This window comes from Typha latifolia, chromosome 15 (genome assembly GCF_019914945.1).
Source record: "Typha latifolia isolate L0001 chromosome 15, TyphaL0001v2, whole genome shotgun sequence".
Classification (NCBI taxonomy): Eukaryota; Viridiplantae; Streptophyta; class Magnoliopsida; order Poales; family Typhaceae; genus Typha; species Typha latifolia.
The window spans coordinates 3,036,547-3,058,504 of record NC_133100.1 but is presented as its reverse complement, the minus strand read 5'-3'; the positions used below and the strand labels follow the sequence as shown (position 1 = coordinate 3,058,504).

Sequence of the window (21,958 nt, the reverse complement as noted above, 5' to 3'; positions counted from 1 at the left end):
TATATCTTCAAAGAAGGTAAATGAAAAAAAGAAGAATCAAATTTGTAGGAGGGCAACACCTCAAAGTCAGAGACAGATGAGTAGGACTCCATAATAGCTAGAAGACTGAGAAGAAAAATTAAAAGGCCAACACACTATTCAGATATACTAGCTTATACACTTCTGGTGGTTGATGAGGACTTCCCCACTACCTTCAAAGAAGCCATGAGGAACACTAAAAGTGTAGATTGGAAAGTGGCGATGAAAGATAAAAATGAAAGCTCTTGATAAGAATAGGACTTGAGACTTTGTGCAACTTCTCAAAAAAAGGAGAGCAATTGGATACAAATGGATATATGCCAAGAAGGAAGATCCTCAATCAAAAGATAGAGTTAGATTCAAAGCTAGATTTGTGGCAAAAGGATATACACAAAAGAAGGGGATTGACTAAAATAAAGTATTTTCTTCGGTGGTGAAACATTCCTCTATTCATATTTTACTAGCTTTGGTAGCTCAATTTGATCTAGAGCTAACTCCGATGAATGTAAAGACCGCCTTCTTCTATAGTGGTTTAGAGGAGGATATTTGCACGTCCCAGCTTGAAGGATTTTAAGTCAGTGGGAAGGAGGACATGGTTTGCAAATTGAAGAAGTCTCTATATGGCCTAAAACAGCCTCTAAGGCAATGGTATAAATATTTTGATCAATTTATACGAAAGCAAAAGTATATAGAAGTCACTATGATCATTGTGTCTATTTTAGAAAGCTTCAAAATGATCATTTATTTATTTGCTCTTATATGTTGATAATATGTTGATAGCATCTAAGAGCAAGACGGAAATTAATAAATTGAAGCTCTAATTGCATAAAAAATTTAAAATGAAGGATCTAAGAGAAGCTAAGAAGATACTCGGTATTAAAATTAGAAGAGAAGAAAAAAGGGGTCAGTATGCTTGACACAAGAATAGTATTTGAAGAAGGTTTCATAGCGATTTGGTATTGACAATAAGACAAAATCAGTTAGGACACCATTGGCACCTCATTTTAGACTTAGTGCGGCTATGTCACCAAGCATAGATGCCGAGAGGAATTTTATGTCCAAGGTACCATATGCAAGCATAGTTGGAAGCCTGATGTATGTAATGGTGTGCACTAGGTTGGATATTTCATAAGCTATCAGCATTGGTAGCAGATATATGCATGCTTTGGAAAAAAACTAGCATTGACAGACAGTGAAGTGGATTTTGAGATATATTCATGGTACTTCAGAAGTTGGAGTGAAATTTATAAAAAATAATAGACTTGGTCTACATCTTATTAGATATATGGATTTGGACTATGTAGGTAATTTGGACAAGCATAGATCTACTATTAGATATGTATTCACACTTGCTTAACGACTGATGTGTTGGAGGTCTACTTTGCAGTTGATGGTTGTTCTAGCTACCATAGAGGCTGAGTATACGGTAGTGACAAAGACTATAAAAAAACTATTTGGTTGATTGGGATGGATAACTTAGGTGAGCAAGTGGAGGTACATTGTGATAGCCAAAGTATAATTTGTTTAGCAAAGAACTAAGTTCATCATACTAGGATAAAGCACATCGATATTCAATTTCACTTTCTGAGAGAAATTTTGGAGGAAAATAATATTTGCCTTTGCAAAATTGGGAATACGGATATGTTGGCGAAAGTGGTGACAAAGGTCAAGTTTCAACATTTTTGGACTTGATCAATGTCACTTATGTTTGACTAATTTTGGATTTGGTGTCTTAGGATGCGAATTTGCAAGCAGTGTAATTTAGGAGTTTTCAATCACTTTGCCATGGTGAAGAGTAATTTGTTGAAATCTTGATGTTCTTCTCAAGATGGAGAATTATTGAAGTTTGGCTCAAATCAAGAGTTTTCCTTGCTTCTCGAAGAGTTCCATGCTTCATATGCCCAGGAGTTCCTTCCACTTGAGAAGAAGATACCTATATCTAGGATTGTGAATATAGTTGGAAAACACAAAGTAAGCTTAACAGATTCATTAGTGAAGTAGTTTGGGCAAGCGTCTTCGAAAGGAGGCTCACAACTGACCATGTGTGATCGATGCATCATGTGCGATTAATGTGAATGAGGGTTGTCAATAGCTTGGTTCAAGTTGTCTAGAGAGGTTTCCATATAAATCATGTTGTTTGCATTGTGGTGGTGTTTCTTGTATGCCTTAGTAGCTTTACATTTCTTATTGTTGCTTCAGACATAGCTAATTTCTCTTGTATGCTCGTTTGAGTATTTATTTTGTCTTGAGAACTAGCATATCTTTGTGCAAGTAGGAGTAGCCAACTAGTTAACTAGAATAATGCTAGTAGCACCAGTTGCTCGTGATTAAAGGATCCTCACGTAGTGAGGGATAGGTCCACTAAACTCGCTAGGTAACCTGAGTTGGAGGACAAGTCAATCGGTGCCTAATCTATTGTAAGATGAAATACTTAACCATGAGAACTAGTGGGCATGAGAGACGCTTTAACTAATAGCCTTGGGTGCGTAACAGTGGGGATTGTAAGTAAAGTCTTGTATCTATGAATTAACTTTGCAATAGATTGATCAAGTTTAGTTACATTTATGGTTTTTTTCCTCTCTAGAGTGAGAGAGATTTATACACATAAATATTACATTCTTTATGTAATGTTTTGAGCATGACAGCTCTTTTATTGTTTATATGTTTGTAGTTCATGCTTTATAATTAATGTTAGATATATAGCTCTCTAGAGATCCCTTTTGCTAGTAGTAACATATATAGCTCTCTAGACTTTGAACTTTGTCGTAGTATACAAGATATTTTTCACAGAATGTAGAACACAATCTTACAGTAAAACCTTTGTTGACACTACGTCATATTAGTGTTAGCTTACCAAGTTTCCCCTTTGATGTCTAGTTCTTGTACTTTAATTATGAATCATCATTAAACTCTTTTATTGTCTCCTCATTTGTGTCTCATGGTGTATAGTGCCAACTAATAAGGCTTGAGGATAGCTTTTGATGTTCCGGGAGTAAAGACGCTGCTATTCACAGTAGATCATGTGATATTTAATTTTGTGCTTGAGAGTTGAAACTAATGCAGCAAAATAATAAACTGTTACGATCCAACCATATGGGTTAAGTCGAGTCAAATCGAGTTAGTTAATTAGTTTTATCTTATTATTTTGATTGGATAATTCGCCTATGGATCTCATCCGTCAGAAATCTACTCCTATAAATATGAGTGTCATGTGTTAATAATAATCATGGAATGAGAATTAAGTTTAGTTATTTTATGAAACACTCGCCACTAAATATAGGTGCCTCGCACATGGGTAGAACGTATATGGTTTTCATGTGACCTATTGGTTAAAGTTTCTACACAATAATAAAATAAAGACCTCATATTTCCACAAATAATACAACAAGAGGAACCCAAATTATCACAAGCCACAACAAGCCTTAAAATATATATCCATACACCTCAATAGAGTAAATGCCCGCGCAGAAGCTACAATTCATCTAACTTATTTACAATAATAAAATAGACAGAAGAGATTATAAGCAACTTTTGACCGGCTCCTCCACGGACTTGGGGTTATTTATTAATCTAAAAATATTTTCACTAAAAGCGGTGAGCACAAAGCCTAGTAAATATACATCTCTACAGTCTAAAAGTAGTCTAAAAAAAGATGTCACATAATATACGTATATGCCAATATGATCATAATAGTATATCCATGCAACACGTCTATCATGTACATATCTACAACTCACAGGTAATAATAAGAAAACACATGATGTGCATTGTTTAAACTATCAAATCCTTTATCTCATGCTTCCACAAAGTCATAGCCATAAATTATCATCATATGCTCATCGAGTTATCCATCGCGTCATAAGCACATGCTCACAAGTCATCTCATATATTGAGGAGGGATAAACATTTAGTAATAATATCGCTCGTACATGCCTAGCGACGCTGCACATGAATGGTTATCTATGGCCAACAGACTGAGGACCCCAATCGTAAGCCCATATCTCCCTCTCTAAAATTGTCATTGTCTATAGCAAAATAGTCAGGAGCCCTCAGCTCATTAGTGGACGCCATGACCTTGCGTCATCGGGTACCGCTAGGTCTAAGACCTGTACCTCCCAATCATAGTTTCATATCACTAGTGTCTAGTCTCTAATAAAGCAGTATGATTGCTTGAATGTCATTCAGGCTAACGACCTCAGGCGTAGATCATTTATCTCATAGGTATCATACAATGAACTCTAACCTTAACCTCAGGTTGAATTAGTGAAGGGCACTACCTAGTTAGAACTTAACTACATGGTAATATGTGCTAGTAGTGCAATAATCAACATCCTCAATCATATGACATGTATATCAAAGTTATCACACTCATATATGCACCAATAATCCATGAATAACTATGAAGTAGTAAAGTAAATATAATTATATTGAACAATAAATAAATATTTGCACTCATGTGATTTGCATGTCATGAATTCATAAAGTCAAACATCACATCAATGTTACACTATTTCTAGACTACGAAGGATTCACTTGTCTGACATCGCTTCCAAGTAAACTCACTCCAACTGCACCATGGAATCATCCTCGCACAGTATTAAATCTACCACTATAATAAGTGTAACAACATAGGCACACCTTTCACTAATTAATTAATAATCCTACTGACAACCGATACTTATATGGGTAGGTCCACCTAGGATCTCCTTACATTTATTAATCAAATAGAATTAGTATATTAATTACGATAATTTGACACACTATTAAGGTTCACAAATGCGATTATCATTACACTCACTGAATTACTCATTTTTGTCAATTCAAGGTAAAAAGAATAGACCACATTCAATTAACTTACTTTATTGAATATAAAAGCACCTCTAATATAATTACCAAACTCCAACTAGAAATAAATTCCCATTAAAAGCAAATTCATAGAAATACTCTCATATCATAGCCTCATTTATTAAAATATTAATTATTGTGACTAATTATACTACCTTCTAAAGGTGATCAATATTTAAGGCTCAATTGACAAGAATAATGAATAAGATGACTAACATAAATTAAAATAATCAAAGTGCTACTAATTTGCTTGGACCAGCTCAAGGCTAAGTACAAATCCACCAAAATTGGGCCAAAAGCCCCAAGGCAACTAGACCTAAAAGACTTTTATGCTAGGTTGCAGCCCAACCCACCCAAAAAAAATTAGGCTGGCTGCCTGCAGCCCAACCCACCACCTGGGTTAGGTTGCACCCAACCCACCCAAGCTGGGCTAGGCCTCACCCAACCCAACTCCTCCACACTCCCCTCCCTTCCTCCTTCAAGCCAATCCAAACAAAGGGAAAGGCTGCTGACGGTGAGGAGGGGAGCACAACCGCAAAATGTCAAGGGAACTCGGAGGAAGAATGAAGCCAGAAGAATGGAAAAGTTGACGAGCAAATCGTTAGCCGGCCATGGTGGCCGACGGCAACAAGAGACACGAGAGCCTCGAAAGTCGACTACTCAAGCTCCTACGGAAGGATAGGAATGTGACCAACCCAAGAGGGAGGTCGACCATAGCGGCCGAAAAGCACCAAGATGCCGACAATGGGAGGCTATGCGATGTAGCCTCAACCGACAACCTAGAGTACCCACAAAAGGTACCTAGCGGGGGAGGAAGACAAGGGGAAGCTCCCCAGTTCGTCACGGCGTCGACATGAGGTCGTTGACCGGCCAATTGCCCTCAATTTCTTTAAGGGACAAGGTTTTATTTATTTCATCTTTATCTTTTCATATAGTCGTTAGATCGTCTTTATCTTTCTAGGAGTAGATCATAATCGTAGAACTTTCAAAACTTCCAAACCCTAGTTCATTGAAAGACATCCAAACCGTCATAAAGAACTCAACCTAGGCCATGACAGTAGTTCTCCTAGACCAACATGGCCAACTCGCACCGCCAGCATTGCTAGCCACGGTGCAGCAAGCCCTCCTACGGTAAGAAAATCCAAGTTGTGAGGGAGGGGGCGGGCTGGCCCAAACTACGACCTTGACCTCTCCTTCGACCATGGTGGAGCCCTCCCCCCCATGGTAGTCAGTACAGCATCAGCAGCCACCAACAATGGCCGCGGGGTCATCTTCCTCACCCGCGATGGGAGCTAGCGCCAAAAACCTTAGCTTCCAACTAACAATAATCCAACCCCCACCAGCCTCAACTGCTACATCCACTCTCTTCCCCAGACCAACTGCATTCGAGAAAAGGTCACCATTTGTGCCATCACTAGCAAGAAGATCGCTAACGACGGTGGTTTACACTACAACAAACCTACAACTGGTAGCTGTGGTTTCGGCTCTTTTTCGACCATCGATGGCCAACCAATGGTGGTTGTCGCAGCCACCAGCGACCTTTGGGTGGCTGAAATTGATTGGCTACCACCATGGGGGCTATCCCTTCGTTGGGATGGCCTCGACGATGCTTACCGCCTCCATAGCTCACTAGTAGTGGGACTAGGGGTTCCTTCCGCAGCTGCCAGGGGCTAATGGACCCGCTGACAACATGCCATGGCAGCTGCTGCACCAGTTTGAGCTCGAACATGAGTTCAACCTTCCACTATTGCTCTATATCAATCCTCCGCCGTGTGGACCTATCGGATGGCAACTACCATTGGCCACCTACTTTGCCAAGTCACTACTGAGGCTACAGCGCCTAAGGCATTGCCTCTAGGTCAAAATCAAATTTTAGCCCTAAGGATAGGGCTAGGGCACTTACATGGAGATGATGAAGTATATGATTTTTAAACTGGCTAGATTTTCACAAACAAGTTCGACCACCTCGTGCAAACCAATTTGTAATCTATCTGCATGACCTCGAGCACAAGTATAAGCCTGAGGATAACTGGTGGAATAACTCGATGGACCCGTGCCATTAGATTGAGCTGAGCCCTCATGCAGCCTGAGCACGACATGCGAGGGACCCATGGGCCTATGACCCATGTGACCAGCCTCAACCACGAGGTCACTTGGCTCATGATGACGAGCCACATTTTGAAATACAAGCTCGGACTGTTAATCTTGATTTCTCAAAATTCTCTATAGGAGATCCGTTGGATTGGACCTATCTAGTGGAGTAGTTTTTTACATTCCATGGCACGCTCAACCACCAAAAGGTCCAACTAGCTTCATTCTACTTGGAGGGCATGTCGATTAGGTGGTACTAGTCTATTAAGCAAACTCGACCATTCGAGTCTAAGTAGGACTTCGTGGATGCAATTTGTGCTCGGTTTGATCTGACCTAGTACAAGGACTTTCAGCCATGTTGACTAAGCTAACTGATACACTTAGATAGGATCTTTTCTTATTGCATTAGGTGTTTATTTTCATTAAAATAAAATTCATGTAGGTCGCGTTCGAACGCAGGAAGGGTCGCGTTCAAAATCCCTTACAAATGCCTACATTAAGTTCGCAAATATAGAAAATGCATATTATGCATTCGAACGCGGTCGGGCGAGTTCAAACGCCCGCGTTCAAACGCCTGCATCGCGTTCGCATTTATAGAGAGCGTGTTTTGGTGCGTTTGAACGCGATCGGGCACGTTTGAACGCGATCGACGGGAATCCTCTAGAATTAAGGTTTCATATTATTTTAGGACTTGTTGGCTAGCCTATATATATATGTGTGTGAATGGCAGTCAAATTCATTATGCAATTGAAATATTGATTTCTTGCCTCCTATCTTCTCTCTAGACTTATCCCTCCTCCTTCTTCATCATCCTTCCACCTCTACTGTTGGCAAGGCTTCTCCTAACTTCTAATCTCCCTCGACTGTCGAGTCACCCCTCTTCTTTGGGATCTCGACCACTTCGTTTCCTTCGTCTACATCTTTTAACCACTTCCACAATCCACCTTTATCTCCATACCCATCCATTACTCTAACATCCACTCTACTCGTCACCACCACCATCACCTATGTTATTCCATATTTTTGTCCCTGCTACCGTTCGAATCTGCGAAGGGCGTAAATGCAAAAGTTGTAGATAAGGAATTCACGGATCTAACATTCATAATTTTCTGACTACCGAAGAATATTTGACGAATATTTTTCTAATTAGTATCAAAGCCTAACAGTTTGGTATCAAAGCAGGCAAACCTCAGACCTCCATTAATGGTTGAAACAAGATGACATCAGAGACCTATGGAGAGTACACCGACAAGGGAGGACTCAATCCACGATGACCATAACCGTGAGATTGATTCCTTTGAAGCGACCACGACAGGACCAAGTCAACCAACGTCCATGAGTGCAAATATGGATGAAATTAGCGGCATGTTCCATACATTGATGCATAGAGTTGGCTCAATTCAAAAAGATCACAATGATTTCAAGGAATATGCCAAGAACTGATTTGATTTGTTATCTCCTCGAAAGCGATCGGAGTTCCAAGGACCAGCGGTGGGACCCCATCGAACTGAAACCCCACAGGTCCAGGTGCATCATGCGAGTGTCAATGATCCTCTCTTACATATGCCCACACATCATTCCCCACCTCCGTTGCAAAACCCAAGGCCGGCGGTGGTGGAACCCAAGAGGCGTGCGGCACCGGTGCGCTTCGTCGATGAGGAGGATTGGCATTTTGAGGATGAGGTTGATCCCTATGGAGATGGTGATAGACGTGCTTGAGGATTTAGAGAAGGTGATCAACTTGCACAAAGGTTTAGACCAGAACCAAGGATCTTTTGTGAACCCAACAATGCTATTCGGGGAAGAACCGCACGTTTAGACTTTCCAAAATTCCAAGGCGGTGATCCAACGGATTGGGTGTTTCAAGTTGAACAATATTTTGATTGTCAAGGTAGAGCGGAAGATGTAAAAATCCAAATGGCAAGCTTTCACCTCCAAGGAATGGCATTGCATTAGTATAGATCGATTCTTCGTGGTGGTGCATTTACTAGATGGTTGATTTTTGTAGGAGGATTACACGCAGATTTGGGACAGCGGCATATGAAGATTTTGCTGCTATTTTAAACAAGATGGTTCAGAGGACAACCGTATTGGAGTACCAAGCTTTGAGACCTTCTTCCGATGTTAGAGGAGGCACAAGACTCCCCGTTCGAACTCTCACAACTGCCTAGGTGGAGGAGCGAAGAGCGAAGGGACTTTGTTTTCGATGTGATGAGCGTTTCACCCCCGGTCATCGATGTTCTAAACCAATCGGGAGTGTGATGCTTATCGATAGTCTTGAGGAGGATGATGAGGTTGTTGATGATGGAGAGTGTCCAAAGGAGGTCCATGAGGAGACCGTTGAGGAGGGCATAGAGGAAGATATCCAAGCTAAAATATCGATACATACATATTCAGGTACTTCCGCGCTGAGGACGTTATGAGTAGATGGACTCATTAGAAAGCATTGTGTGCACATACTCATCGATTCAGGGAGTACACACAACTTTCTAGATGAGAGGTTAGTGAGAAGATTGGGTTTGGATGCCGAGCCGACCACGAGATTTGACGTTGCTATTGGAGACGGCACGAAGCTTAAGGCGGAGAGCATGTGTCGCTAGGTCGGTATACGGGTGCAAGGACACGACATCATTGTGGACTTGTATCCGTTGACACTGCGAGGAGCGGACATTGTCCTTAGTGCTCAGTGGTTACAAAGTTTGGGGCCCATCACATTTGATTTCTGGTGCATATGGATGAAATATAAATAAGGAAATAAAGATGTGCAACTTGATGGTGTTCGGTCTTCGTCGATTCCTACGATGTAGCCTATGATGGGGCTGCCTTGTGCGTATGATTTGGCCTATCTTTTTCAGTTAGGACCAGTAGGAGATGAGCTTCAAACGAGTTCAGGTACTACCATTGAATTGTCTAATTTATTAGATAACTTTTTTGGACTGTTTGAGGAGCCACAAGAGTTACCACCGACGAGAGTGGCGGACCATCGCATAGAGATTATACCTGGGGCTGCGCCGGCAAACGTGAGGCCATATTGGTATCCACATGTGCAAAAAGAAGTTATCTCAAATATGGTTGCCGAGATATTGGAGCAAGACCTTATTCAACCAAGTCATAGCTCATACTCATCCCCCGTGCTATTGGTGCGAAAAAATGATGGGATATGGCATTATTATGTCGACTATCGGGCACTAAACGCTATTACCATCAAGGGCTGGTATGCCATTTCGGTTATCGAGGAGTTGATGGAGGAGCTTGTAAGGGTGACTATATTCAACAAGCTTGACTTGAGGGTCGGGTATCATCAAATTAGAGTTCACCCGGCGGATGTGCACAAAACTGTATTTCGGACTCCGGATAGGCATTACGAGTTCCAGGTGATGCCTTTTGGTCTCACCAATGCTCCAGCTACCTTTCAAAGCCGGATATGGCAAGATCGCTGCTCCTCTCACTTCTTCGTTGGAGAATGACTCTTTTAGATGGACGGATGAAGCCACTACAGCCTTTGAAAAATTAAAAACAGCAATGACAACGGCTCCCATTCTAGCTCTACCGGACTTCACCAAAGAGTTCATTGTGAAATGTGATGCGTCAGATGTTGGCATAGGAGCTGCACTCATGCAAGAAGGAGTCACATAGCCTTTATTAGTAAGGCTTTGTCACAAAAATCTCAGCAATTATCGACTTATGAGAAAGAGATGTTGGCAATTCTGCATGCGGTGACAAAGTGGAGGCCTTACTTGATTGGTAGACGATTCATTATCCGAACCGATCAAAAAAGCCTTCTATACTTTATGGAACAGCGCATACACACTCCGGCACAGCAGAGATAGTCACAAAAGTGTTGGGATATGATTATGAAATCCAATACAATAAGGGAACGGAAAATAGAGCAGTGGATGCACTATCGCGCCACTCCGATATCGCCGAGCTTGCAATCTATTCATCTCCTACCTTACCCTTCTTTGACAAGCTGAGGTATGCATATACATATGACCCAGATATTTTGAGATTGTTGTAGGAGGTGATGGATGATTTGAAGCACCATCCAGAGTAAGAAAATCGAGAAGGGTTGCTGTTGGAATGCGAATGCATTCGAGTGCCCGCAAATGATGGATTGCGGTAGAAATTGTTGGAGCACTTCCACCATACTCTAGAGGCTGGTCATGAGGGTCTCTTGAGGATTTATAAGAGGATATCTTAGAGTTGCACGTGCCCAGGATTGAGACGAGATGTGAGGAGTTTTATCCGTGCTTGCGAAGTCTGTCAAAGGGCTAAGACAACCACATTGAAACTGGCCTGATTACTACATCCTTTACCTATACCAGGTCGTGTTTGGGAAGACATTTCTATGGATTTCATATAGGGTCTTCCGCTGGTATGTAGTTATTCTATTATCTTTGTGGTGGTTGACAGATTAAGGAAGTATGCGCACTTTTCGGCATTGTCACATCCGTTTTCAGCCAAGTCGGTGGCTGAAATTTTTGTTAGAGATGTTGCTTAGTTATATTGACATGCCACGCACGATTATCTCGGATCGTGATCATGTATTTATGAGTAACTTTTGGACTGAATTTTTCATATTGCAAGGGACTCGATTGAACTTCAGTTTCGCCTACCATCCGCAGACGAACGGCCAAACCGAGGTGGTCAATCGAGGCATTGAGCAGTACTTGAGGTGCTTTGTGGGAGAGTGGTCTTATAACACCGCCTACCATAGAAGCATTGGCATGACTCCATTTGAGATAATGTATGGACGCACGGCTCTGACGTGACGCGCTTATGATCAAGTAGCATCTATAGATCGTATGGAGGTGGATTTAGCTTTGATGGATAGAAACACCACATTGAGGAGATTGCGTGCTCATCTTAAACTTGCTCAAAATCGCATTAAGCAAGTTTATGATCATAGCCATAGGGAGCAGGAATTCAACATCGGTAGTTGGGTGTTTGTGAGGGTGCAGTCATATCGACAGGTGACCTTACGTCTGATACATAACCAAAAGTTAGCACATCGTTATTTTGGTCTGTTTTGGGTGTTGGAGGGTATTGGTCCGATTGCATATCATTTGGAGCTGTTGGAGGATTCGAGAGTGCATCCTATTTTTCATATTTTATTATTGAGAGAGCGCATTGGAGATCATGAGATTGTTGGATCGGTTCTACCGGAGCCATTGGAGGAGATAGAGATCGCAGAGCTAGTTTGAGTACTTGCTAGACGTCGACAACGACATGGTACCAGATTGGAGATGGAGATTCTAGTTGAGTGGCTTGGCAAGCCATTTGATGAGGCGACATGGGAGTTGGAGACTAATATCTTGGAGCGTTTCCCTGACTTTTCACCTTGAGGGTAAGGTGGGGGAAGCGTGGTGGGCTGATACACTTAGATAGGATCTTTTCTTATTGCATTAAGTATTTATTTTCATTAAATTAAAATTCCTGTAGGTCGCTTTTGAACGCAGGAGGGGTCGCGTTCAAACGCTCTTGCGAATGCCTATATCAGGTTCGCAAATATAGAAAACGCATATTATGCGTTCGAATGTCTGCATCGCGTTCGCACTTACAGAGAATGTGTTTTGGTGCGTTCGAACGCGATCGAACGCATTCAAACGCGATTGACGGGAATCCTCTAGAATTAGGATTTCATATTGTTTTAGGACTTGTTGGCTAGCCTATATATATATGTGGATGGTAGCCAAATTCATTATGCAATTGGATTATTGATTTTTTGCCTCATATCTTCTCTCTATACTTCTCCCTCCTCCCTCTTCACCATCCTTCCACCTCTACTGTTGGCAAGGCTTCTCTTAACTTCTGATCTCCCTCGAGTATCGAGCCACCCCTCTTCTTTGGGATCTCGATCAGTTTGTTCCCTTCATCTATATCCTTTAACCACTTTCACAATCCACCTTCATCTCCATACACATCCATAACCCAAACATCCACTCCTCCCGTCACCACCATCATCACACGCGTTATTCCGTATTTTTGTCGCTTCTACAGTTCGAATCTGTGAAGGGTGTGAATACGAAAGTTGTAGATCATAAAGTTATGGATATAAATCAATTAGTTTAGTAATTTTTAGACTACTAGAGAATATTAGACGAATATTTTTCTATGGTCGCAGAGACTAATTTCTGTAATACATTCATATTTTGAAAGAATCATTGCATAGCCTATCTTTGGTATCGAAACTTATTAAGTGGTATCAAAGCCTAACAATTTGGTATTAGAGCTTATCAATTGGTATCAAAGCCTAACACTAACACAATCAACAATAGTTAGAGCTTATCGGGAGAAGTTTGAGTAGATCTGCAATCGAGTCACTAACTGGTCTAATTCAGCCTTGAATAATACCTTCATTAGTGGGCTTAGGTCTGACATTCACTCTGAGGTCAAGGCTTTAAGACACTACTTCAGATGAAGTTTTCTCCCTTAGTTACTTTATTGGAGTCCAAGTTAGATTAGTTGAACCAGATCGGCAAGAAGAAGAGAAGGCCCAAGCCCATAGCTCACTAAAGACTACATCTACCCCGACTTAACCTACGTAGACAACTCAGCCTAACCACTAGATGATCTCGCGCCACTTTGTACCTAATGACTTGGTGGAGCACAGAAGGAATGGCTTATGTTTTTGCTACGATGATCGATTTACCCCCAGTCATAAATACAAGCATCAGCCCACATCATGTTCCTAAGCAGACTTGAAAAGGATAAACCTAAGTCCACTGATTAGCATGACACGTTGTACGAGTACAAGAATGTGAGAGACTAGTTATTTTGTGGACAACATGTCAGAAGCATAATGGGTTGTTATGATTCGACCACATGAGTTAAGATAATCAAGTCAGTTAGTTAATTTTTTTTTTGAATTTTAAATAAATCGAATAATCCGCATGTAGGTCCGATCTGCTTAGACTATACCCATATAAATAAGAGTGATCATATATTGATAATAATTGTGAAGATAATTGAGTTTATTTATTTATATTTATTTCTATATTTGTTAGATCATTTTTATCTTTCTATAAGTAAATCATAGCCGAAAAACCTCCAAAGCTTCCAAATCCTAGCCAACTTTCTCCACCATGAGCCACCCTATTTTACAGCCGTCCACCATCATCTTTTGTCATCCGCCACCCTCCGACAATCCGTATTTGGAGGTTTTCATACATTTGTCACTCATATAAATAAGAGTGATTATATGCTAATAATAATCATGAAGAGAATTGAGTTTATTTATTTTTATTTATTTCATCTTTATCTTTTCATATAGTCGTTAGATCGTATTTATCTTTCTATGAATAGATTATAGCCGAAGAATCTCCAAAGCTTCCAAATCCTAGCCAACTCCCTTCACCACGAACCACCCTACTTTACAGCCATCCATCATCATCCCTTGCTGTCCACCACCCTCCGACAATTCGTATTTAGAGAATTTCATACATTTGTCAATCGCCGTATCTAATATTTACCATTTTGCTCCATTTCAACCTTCTTCTACTGTTTTATTTACAACTTTTTATCCTGATGATAGATTCACATAAAATTAAAGCCATTAGAATCCTAACTCATGAGACTATTACCACGTAATTTTTTATAATTTTCTTACGTTTAGAGGCCAGATCTAGTTCGTAACACAAACAGCATATGAAGAAAGTAAAAATCACCTGGACAGTCGAAAAGATACCCCAAATACGGAAATTCATGCTGATGCTACATCGTATTAGTGTAAAGTTGATTCTTCCCAATCAGATGAATTGCTCCCTCTTTACCAGAGCTGAGCTGATTCTACATCTTTCAGTGTTTTACAGTTTGCTGACATAGTTGCCACTATTCGATCTTCCACAGACAAGTTCCATCTTCCTACCATTTCATAATCTTCTTCAGAATCTAGTTGAGTGAACATAAGAAAGGAAATGCATCTACTTTCTAAAATTACCTAAATATGGTGAATTCTCATTGTCGTAAATGGAAACTCACAGTATAATGCAAGGTTCAAAGGTTGATCTTTCAATTGCTCAGCGTGTGATGTTGTATGGTTTTATAGATATAAAGCGAGAAAAACTTATTGTCATCTTTCTAGAAAGTACTCTTGTTTAAGTACCTAATCAGAATAAAGCACCTATGTTTTTTTGTCAAAGTATGCCGCACCACGAAAACTTGGTCATGCGACAGAGGTTAGAAATAACTTAACTAGAAGTAACGAAATTGGCAGCACAATACTACTTGCCAGATAGCAGAAGAGTACATGATAATAGTGCAAATTGTAAGCTATGATTTCTTTTCCTATAAGGTACTATTGTATTTTCTTATCAGCATAACTAGGATGTCTTTGTGCATGAAACGCATAAGATATACCACAAAACTTTGCTATGACTTTATTGATCTGATAATGGATACACAGGCCCGAACATACATGAGAGCATCATGGACTACTTCCTTGAGTAACCTGCACACCGTAGTCCCTCTCATCCTCCTCTTCCAAGTGCCTATTCTTCCCTGTCTCACCATAAGCCCAACTACAAACAAGAAAGCAGATCAAATTAACAGTACTCAACAGTGCAAGAAGGCCATAGTAGTAGTCATAATGGCCCTTGTTCAGGTTGTTTGACAGCCAACTAGTTCTTCCATCTCTTCCACTTAACTCATTAACAAGCTTAATCATTAAAGTTCCGAATAAGTTTGCAACGCCTGCTCCAAGGTAGAAAAGAGACACTCCAAAGCTTGCCATGCACTTAGGAAGTTCAGAATAGAAGAATTCAACCTGTCCAATTACCACAAACGCCTCCGCTAAGCCGATCAGACAACCATGCGGAATCAGCCACATTGCAGACATGTTAACAACACCTCCCATATGATCTTGCAGTCCTTGCTTAATCGCGGTTCTTCGTCGGGCTGCCTCCACTTTCATTGCATAGATTGTCGCGATAATTGATAGAAACAAACCAATGCCCATACGCTGTTTAAGGCTCAGACCGTCGGGTCTCCTAGTTATTTTTCTTAGCACTGGCACGAAGAACCGATCATAGCCTCCTGACCATACTGTCAGAGTGATGAGGGAAGACACACCAAAGGATCCTGCAGGGACTTCAAACTTCGAACCTATTTTCCTGTTCATTGTAGCCGCCTGAAGCACCCCGAAACTCTGGCCCAGGACCAGGGCAAACATGATCATGGTAGACCAAATGGGCATCACTCTGATTGCTGACTTGAATTCCTCAACTTGCTTGACAGTGCAGAGCTTCCATGGATTTGAACTAGATCCATCAGGGTTCAACTCCCTCTCAGGATTCTTAACAATGCATGCTTTGTTAAAGAAGCTGCATAAGTCTCAAGAGAGCAGGCAAACGTAGGCCAAAATGAATAAACTCTTTAAATGAAGATAACTTAAAAGTTTAATGAATACCAAGGATATTTTCAGTACCTGAACTTATCAGAAGGGACTATGAACACAGAGCCCTCCTTGTGATGATACCGCCACACATCGGTCATTGGTGGCAAGTCTAGATGGCGGTTCTTCACAGCTGCGACGATCACTTGGACGAAGTCAGTGATCATGCTCTTGTGTGGCTTCACCTTGATGTAGAGACTAGATCCAAGCAAGAACGACGCCGCAGATAATGCCATGAGAACAACAGGAACTGCGAAGCCTACTTTCCATCCTACTGTATCTTCTATGTAGACAACGATGGTCACTGCTATCATAACTGAGATTCCAATTGATGCATAATACCAGTTGAAGAAGTTCTGCAGTACCCTCTTCTTATCAGTGTCATTCCTCTGAGAGAACTGGTCTGCACCGAAGGCTATAGAACACGCCCTAATACCGCTAGCACCCGCTGACATGAAAATGAAACCACAGCATAAAAAAGCTATCTGCAATGGTGATGGAGGCTGACAACCGTAATATCCAAGGACGCATGCTGGGGGCTTTGCACTGGGCAGCACAGTAGTTAGCCATAGAAGCGTAATACCCTACCAGAAGAAGAACAAATATATATGGTTGATGATTGATAAATGATAAATTTATCATGTTACACCATCAAGCACTAGAGTGAGTAATAGCATGCTAGTGAGAAGCAAAAACAAGAATTAGATGTTTACGGTCAAGCATGCTAGTGATGCCACTGCAATTACACGGAATCGACCGAAGAAGGCATCTGATAGGACAGCACCAATAATTGGTGCGAAATTTGAAATTGCTCCCCAGATGAACAAAGTACTTGCACTGGTAGCAGCGCTCATGTGATATTCTCTAGTCAGGTAGATCATCATATTGGCTTGAAGCCCGCTGCTCGCCACCCGCTCGAAGATTTCATTTCCTAAAAAGTGAAATTAGAACATAACTACGCATCAACTTTACCAAATAGATAGAAAGAATTAGTACACAAAAATTTAGATCCATGAACGCCATCAAAGTGCTGCTCCTCAAAACTGCATGCATGTTTAGATTCATACAAAAAGGCAAAAGAAAGATGAACATTACCCATGATAAAAGGAATTGTCTTGATACCACCTTTCTTCCCTAAGCTCCTAGAGGATTCCATCTTCTCCAACCAGTAATGCAAATGAGAGAGATCTTTAGACCAAAGAGGTGTCAATAAGAAGAGGCCACAACCAACATCAAATGTTGCACCATAGCTAGTCATTAATAGCAAGAATAATTAGCTGTCATATCTTGTATCCATTCTGATGTCATTGAGCACTAGGGTGCGTATTTCTTGTGTTAGCACCAAGTGTCCAATGTCTGTTATCTTTCGTGTCGTCCCAGTTGCTTGCTGGTTTAAGACTTTTCCTTGTCATTTCTATATAAATTTAGCAACAACTTTATTGCTCACAACTTTAATTATGTGCAGTAAAGTAAATTCTCAGTAAATTTCTATAATCCTATCCACGCCAAAGGTAAAGAATTATGAAGTACTGGGTGTTTGCTTGCATTATGGGATGTGTCTTCCAAATATAACATGTTAAACGTTGGATGGTTAGTATCGGAGTCAGAGAAGAGAAGCAACTTCTTGGCGTGAGCCTTGCCCGGTTGAAGAAGACAAACAGTGGCGACTTGGCGAACTTTTTCCTCTTTTGAAACGTATAATACTGTACTGGCAGTAGTGAGAATTTGTTCTGGACCGGTGAAACGCATGAGTAGTAACTGTTCCTATTTTTAGGGCTAAGGGTAGTTGGAAAAGGTTATTTTAGAATAAGAAGGCTGGTAGTAATCCATTCTTTGAGATCTTTTTGTAAATTAACAGCAAACACTGTTCTGTAAGTTATTCATCTTATTATTAGTACACTGTAGTGAAGATATTGATCACTTTTCTTCTTCAATTGATTAGTGGAGAAACCATAATTTACATGACTTGTTGGTATTATCAACCGTATTTGAAGATATATACTTGAAACATTAATCCAATTAGTTTCATGATTCTTGCCTTAATCATAACAACTAACTCTCTTATTAAAGAAATGGATGACCTAAATGTCAAAGATAGTGATGTGGACGCTTGTGAATAATTCGGAAATAGGTGGAAGATTATTCCGCAAGCATCATCTATAATTTTCTTTCCTTTTCCGTAAAAGAATGACTCCAAATAAATGCATACTATTTTACAAACTAACTGCTGTGGACAAGCGATGGGTCTTGAGGAAAAGATCGACTTTGATGTTGAGGTATCCTAGTCATTTTTTATTATGTGTATTTTATATAATCTATTGTCCTTTTGGGTTTTGCCTATATAAGGATTTATTATCTTTTTATTATGACTTAATAAATATTTTGAGACTTTGAGATCATCTACTTTCTTTTTTGTTAGTAGATTTCATGGGTTTATTCTTTTGTTCTTCCTTGTCTCCCATAGTTTTGCATTAATTTTGATATCAAAGCCAAAGATTCTAATATATGGAGGATCCACCTCCTAGGTTCTATGTCACTCCGCACTTCTTTATTGCTAAACCACTTGTGCCATGAATATTAGACTATCACAAACTCTGACGCACGTCAAGTACGACTAGTTCCAAGTCGCATGAGGAGATCATCATCGTCGAGGAATGAGAAAAACCTATCACCACCATGGAATTGCAAAATAGCCACAAAGATCACGAAAAGTGAAGTATTCATGCATCATCCAATAGTCCATCGACAGAATCAATCTTCTTCTCCACCATAGATACAAAAAAATAGAGAATAGAGAATGTTTATTAAGAAAATAATTATTAAAATTTGAATTTCTTATTCATTTTTCCATTATCTCATAAATTCAGATTTTGAAATTTAAATTTAGGAGATTTGTTTTTTATGGTATCACAATAAAAGTGGCTTTTGTTCCTTTGTGGTTCTACAAGGTAGCAGTGACAACAATAAAGAAAAAAAGGCAGCGATGATGATAGTTGAGAGGAGGATGTTGAAGGTAACAATATCTGATTCTAAAAGTCATAAGAAATTTATTCTAAAATAAGTAAATTAAATAAACTTATAAATTACAGAATGTAAAAATTTTGTATAGTCGAGTCTAATGTTGGACACTATCTCCTTAAAATTAATTCGCCTTCCACCAATTGTTTTTAGAATAGTGGACATCGATCTCTCAAGATACAATGACTGCCTTACACTCGAAAAAAAGTGGTGATTGCCTTGTCTAACTTGAACTATGTTATACTCTCTCTCAAATGCAGACTAAAAACTCGAACAAGACTTGAAAGGAATTAACTAAATTATGTGTCTAATTTATAGCAGTAAACAAGCATGGTGAAGGGATGCAAATAGATTCGAGACTAATTGATTAATCTGAACGGGTTCAGCCAACTCGAACCATACTAGATTCGAACCTGTATCAAGCAAGAATTAAATTTGGACTTAACCCGCGTGCAAACCGAACTGAGCAGAGTCGAGCACTCATGTGTGAGTTAAGTTACATAGTATTATTTACCCATAAAATAATATTACGAATAAGATCTAGACCGATCTAGATGTAAGAAAATTATGAAAATTTATATGGAGCTACCCTCAGAAGTTAGGGTTCTAATGGATCTAGTTTTAATCTGATGCATAGATGAAAAGATATTCATCAGAGGGTGGTGGACAGCCGTAAGGTAGGGTGGCTGCTGGTGGAGGAAGATGGCTAGAGTTTGGAAGATTAGAATGCTTCTACAACTATGATCTACTCCTAGAAAGATAAAAACAGTCTAACAACTACCATAAAAGATAAAGATAAGATAATGAAATAACTTAACTTAATCTTCATTCCACGACTTCCCTAATCAACACATGCTCACTCCTATTTATAGGAGTAAAAATCCCTAGTTGATAAGATCCACATGCAGATTATCCGAGATCTTCTTATTTATGTCACGCTCGTAGGCCCACGTGTCTACATATAGATATGACTCAATTTGATAGCGCGGGCCGACTAGTTCGTCAGATCACAAAAATTTAGCATGCCTCAAAATACGTGCACTTTATCTCTCTTACCCAATACCCAAAAACTTAACCCTAGGGCTAAAATTAGATTTCAACCTAGGGGTGTCGTTGTAAGCTGCATGAGCACCAATAGTGGCTGGGCAAGGTTGTGGGCGACTAATCGACCTCCAAGTAGTCCTTGTGATAGCAGAGCAAAGGTGAGTGGTGGTGGAAGCCAAATTTTGAGCTTAGGCTTGGGTGGCTACAATGGCAGTCATGGGACCTCGCTGGTGGGTCCCCTAACCTCGACGACTATGGTTGGTGGTCGTAGTCCCATTATTATAGACCCCTGGCAATGGCGAGGCTTGCGGAAGCCACCCCGACGTGGCTTCGCTTGGGAAATATCGCCGCGAGTGTGACCATCGAGTTCGGTATGCGATGGTCGCCGATGGTTGTGGTGGTCACCACGGTCTTATAATCATCCAATGGGAGCCAACCATGGTCGCGGGTAGTCAATGGAACACTAGACCCATGACCACTTGTCCCAATTTTGCTATAGCAAGGAGGGTCATCAACAACGCTCGTCTGGTCTTCTACTATCACTATCCACTATCGCCAGCCCGGATTAAGTGTGAGGATCCCATGGAAGGTATCGAATGTGGCGACGGGGGCTGAGAGCGGCTGGATGGCTGCCCGTGGGAAGCTAGGGTTTTTGGCCCCAGCTTCCACCATGGCTGAGGAAGATGGCATTGGGGCCATCACTGGGGGCTTTTTCGCCATAGTGTCAATGTTTGGGAGGGTTATAGTGCCAGAGGGGTCTCCACCATGGCCGAAGGAGGGGTCGAGGCTACGATTTTGGCTGGCTCGTCCCCTCTCTCATGACTTGGATTTTCTTGCCGTGAGTTGCTAGATTCCATCACGGTCGGTGGCATTGGTGGTGCGGGTTGGCCATGGTAGGCTAGGAGAATTGCCGTTAAGGCCTGGATTAAGTTCTTGATGGCAGTTTGGATCTCCTTCGAGTTCACCTTTGACTCAGTTGAAAATTCTTTAAAAATTCTTTTGCCTACACTGGCGGCTCGTCATCGATAGTTGTTGGTGGTGGAGGGGGCGCTGGAGAAACTCCCATAGGAATGGAGATGAGATCATAGTCCTTCATGGTCGCTTCTTCCTCATTCGTCTTGGATCGTGTGATAACCTTTGTTTAAGAAACGTCGGCTCTGACACCAATATTATGAACCAGATCTGGATCGATCTAAACATAAGAAAATTATAAAAAATTATATATAGGTAGCCTCAAAAGTTAGATTTCTAATGGATCTAGTTTCATAAGAGTTTGACTTCCGGATGAAAAGATATTAATAAAATACTAGAGTAGGGTAAAATAGGGTAAAATGGTAAATATCCAACGTTACAACAGTTGTCGAAGGGTGGTAGATAGTCAAAAGGTAGGGTGGCTGCTAGTGGAGGAAGATGGCTAAGGTTTGAAAAATCGGAAGGCTTCTACAACTACTCCTAGAAAGATAAGGATGATCTAACGACTATAATAAAAGATAACGAAGAAATAATAAAATAATTTAACTTAATTTTCATTCCGCAACTCCCCTAATCAAC

At 40.6% G+C, this 21,958-nt stretch overlaps 1 protein-coding gene across 1 annotated transcript; it reads right to left on the bottom strand.

Moving 5' to 3' along the window:
* Window positions 1-15,330: 15,330 nt before the first annotated feature.
* LOC140802104 (protein NRT1/ PTR FAMILY 1.2-like) lies at window positions 15,331-17,561 on the bottom strand. Its single transcript, XM_073157536.1, has 4 exons — window positions 17,441-17,561; window positions 17,059-17,276; window positions 16,379-16,929; window positions 15,331-16,274 (listed from the first exon to the last, which is right to left on the bottom strand). Exons 1-4 carry the CDS (start codon window positions 17,499-17,501, stop codon window positions 15,380-15,382), a joined length of 1,725 nt encoding a protein of 574 aa, XP_073013637.1. The 5' UTR covers window positions 17,502-17,561; the 3' UTR covers window positions 15,331-15,379.
* Between the last annotated feature and the right edge of the window lie 4,397 nt (window positions 17,562-21,958).

What these genes read in the sequence shown, in the direction of transcription:
- LOC140802104 (XM_073157536.1), bottom strand. Translation starts at nt 17,501, where the DNA reads ATGGAATCCTCTAGGAGCTTAGGGAAGAAAGGTGGTATCAAGACAATT. An exon ending in GACAATTCCTTTTATCATGG is followed by an intron (nt 17,277 to 17,440) that starts GTAATGTTCATC and finishes TTCACTTTTTAG; the next exon opens with GAAATGAAATCTTCGAGCGG. An exon ending in GTCCCTTCTGATAAGTTCAG is followed by an intron (nt 16,275 to 16,378) that starts GTACTGAAAATA and finishes AGACTTATGCAG; the next exon opens with CTTCTTTAACAAAGCATGCA.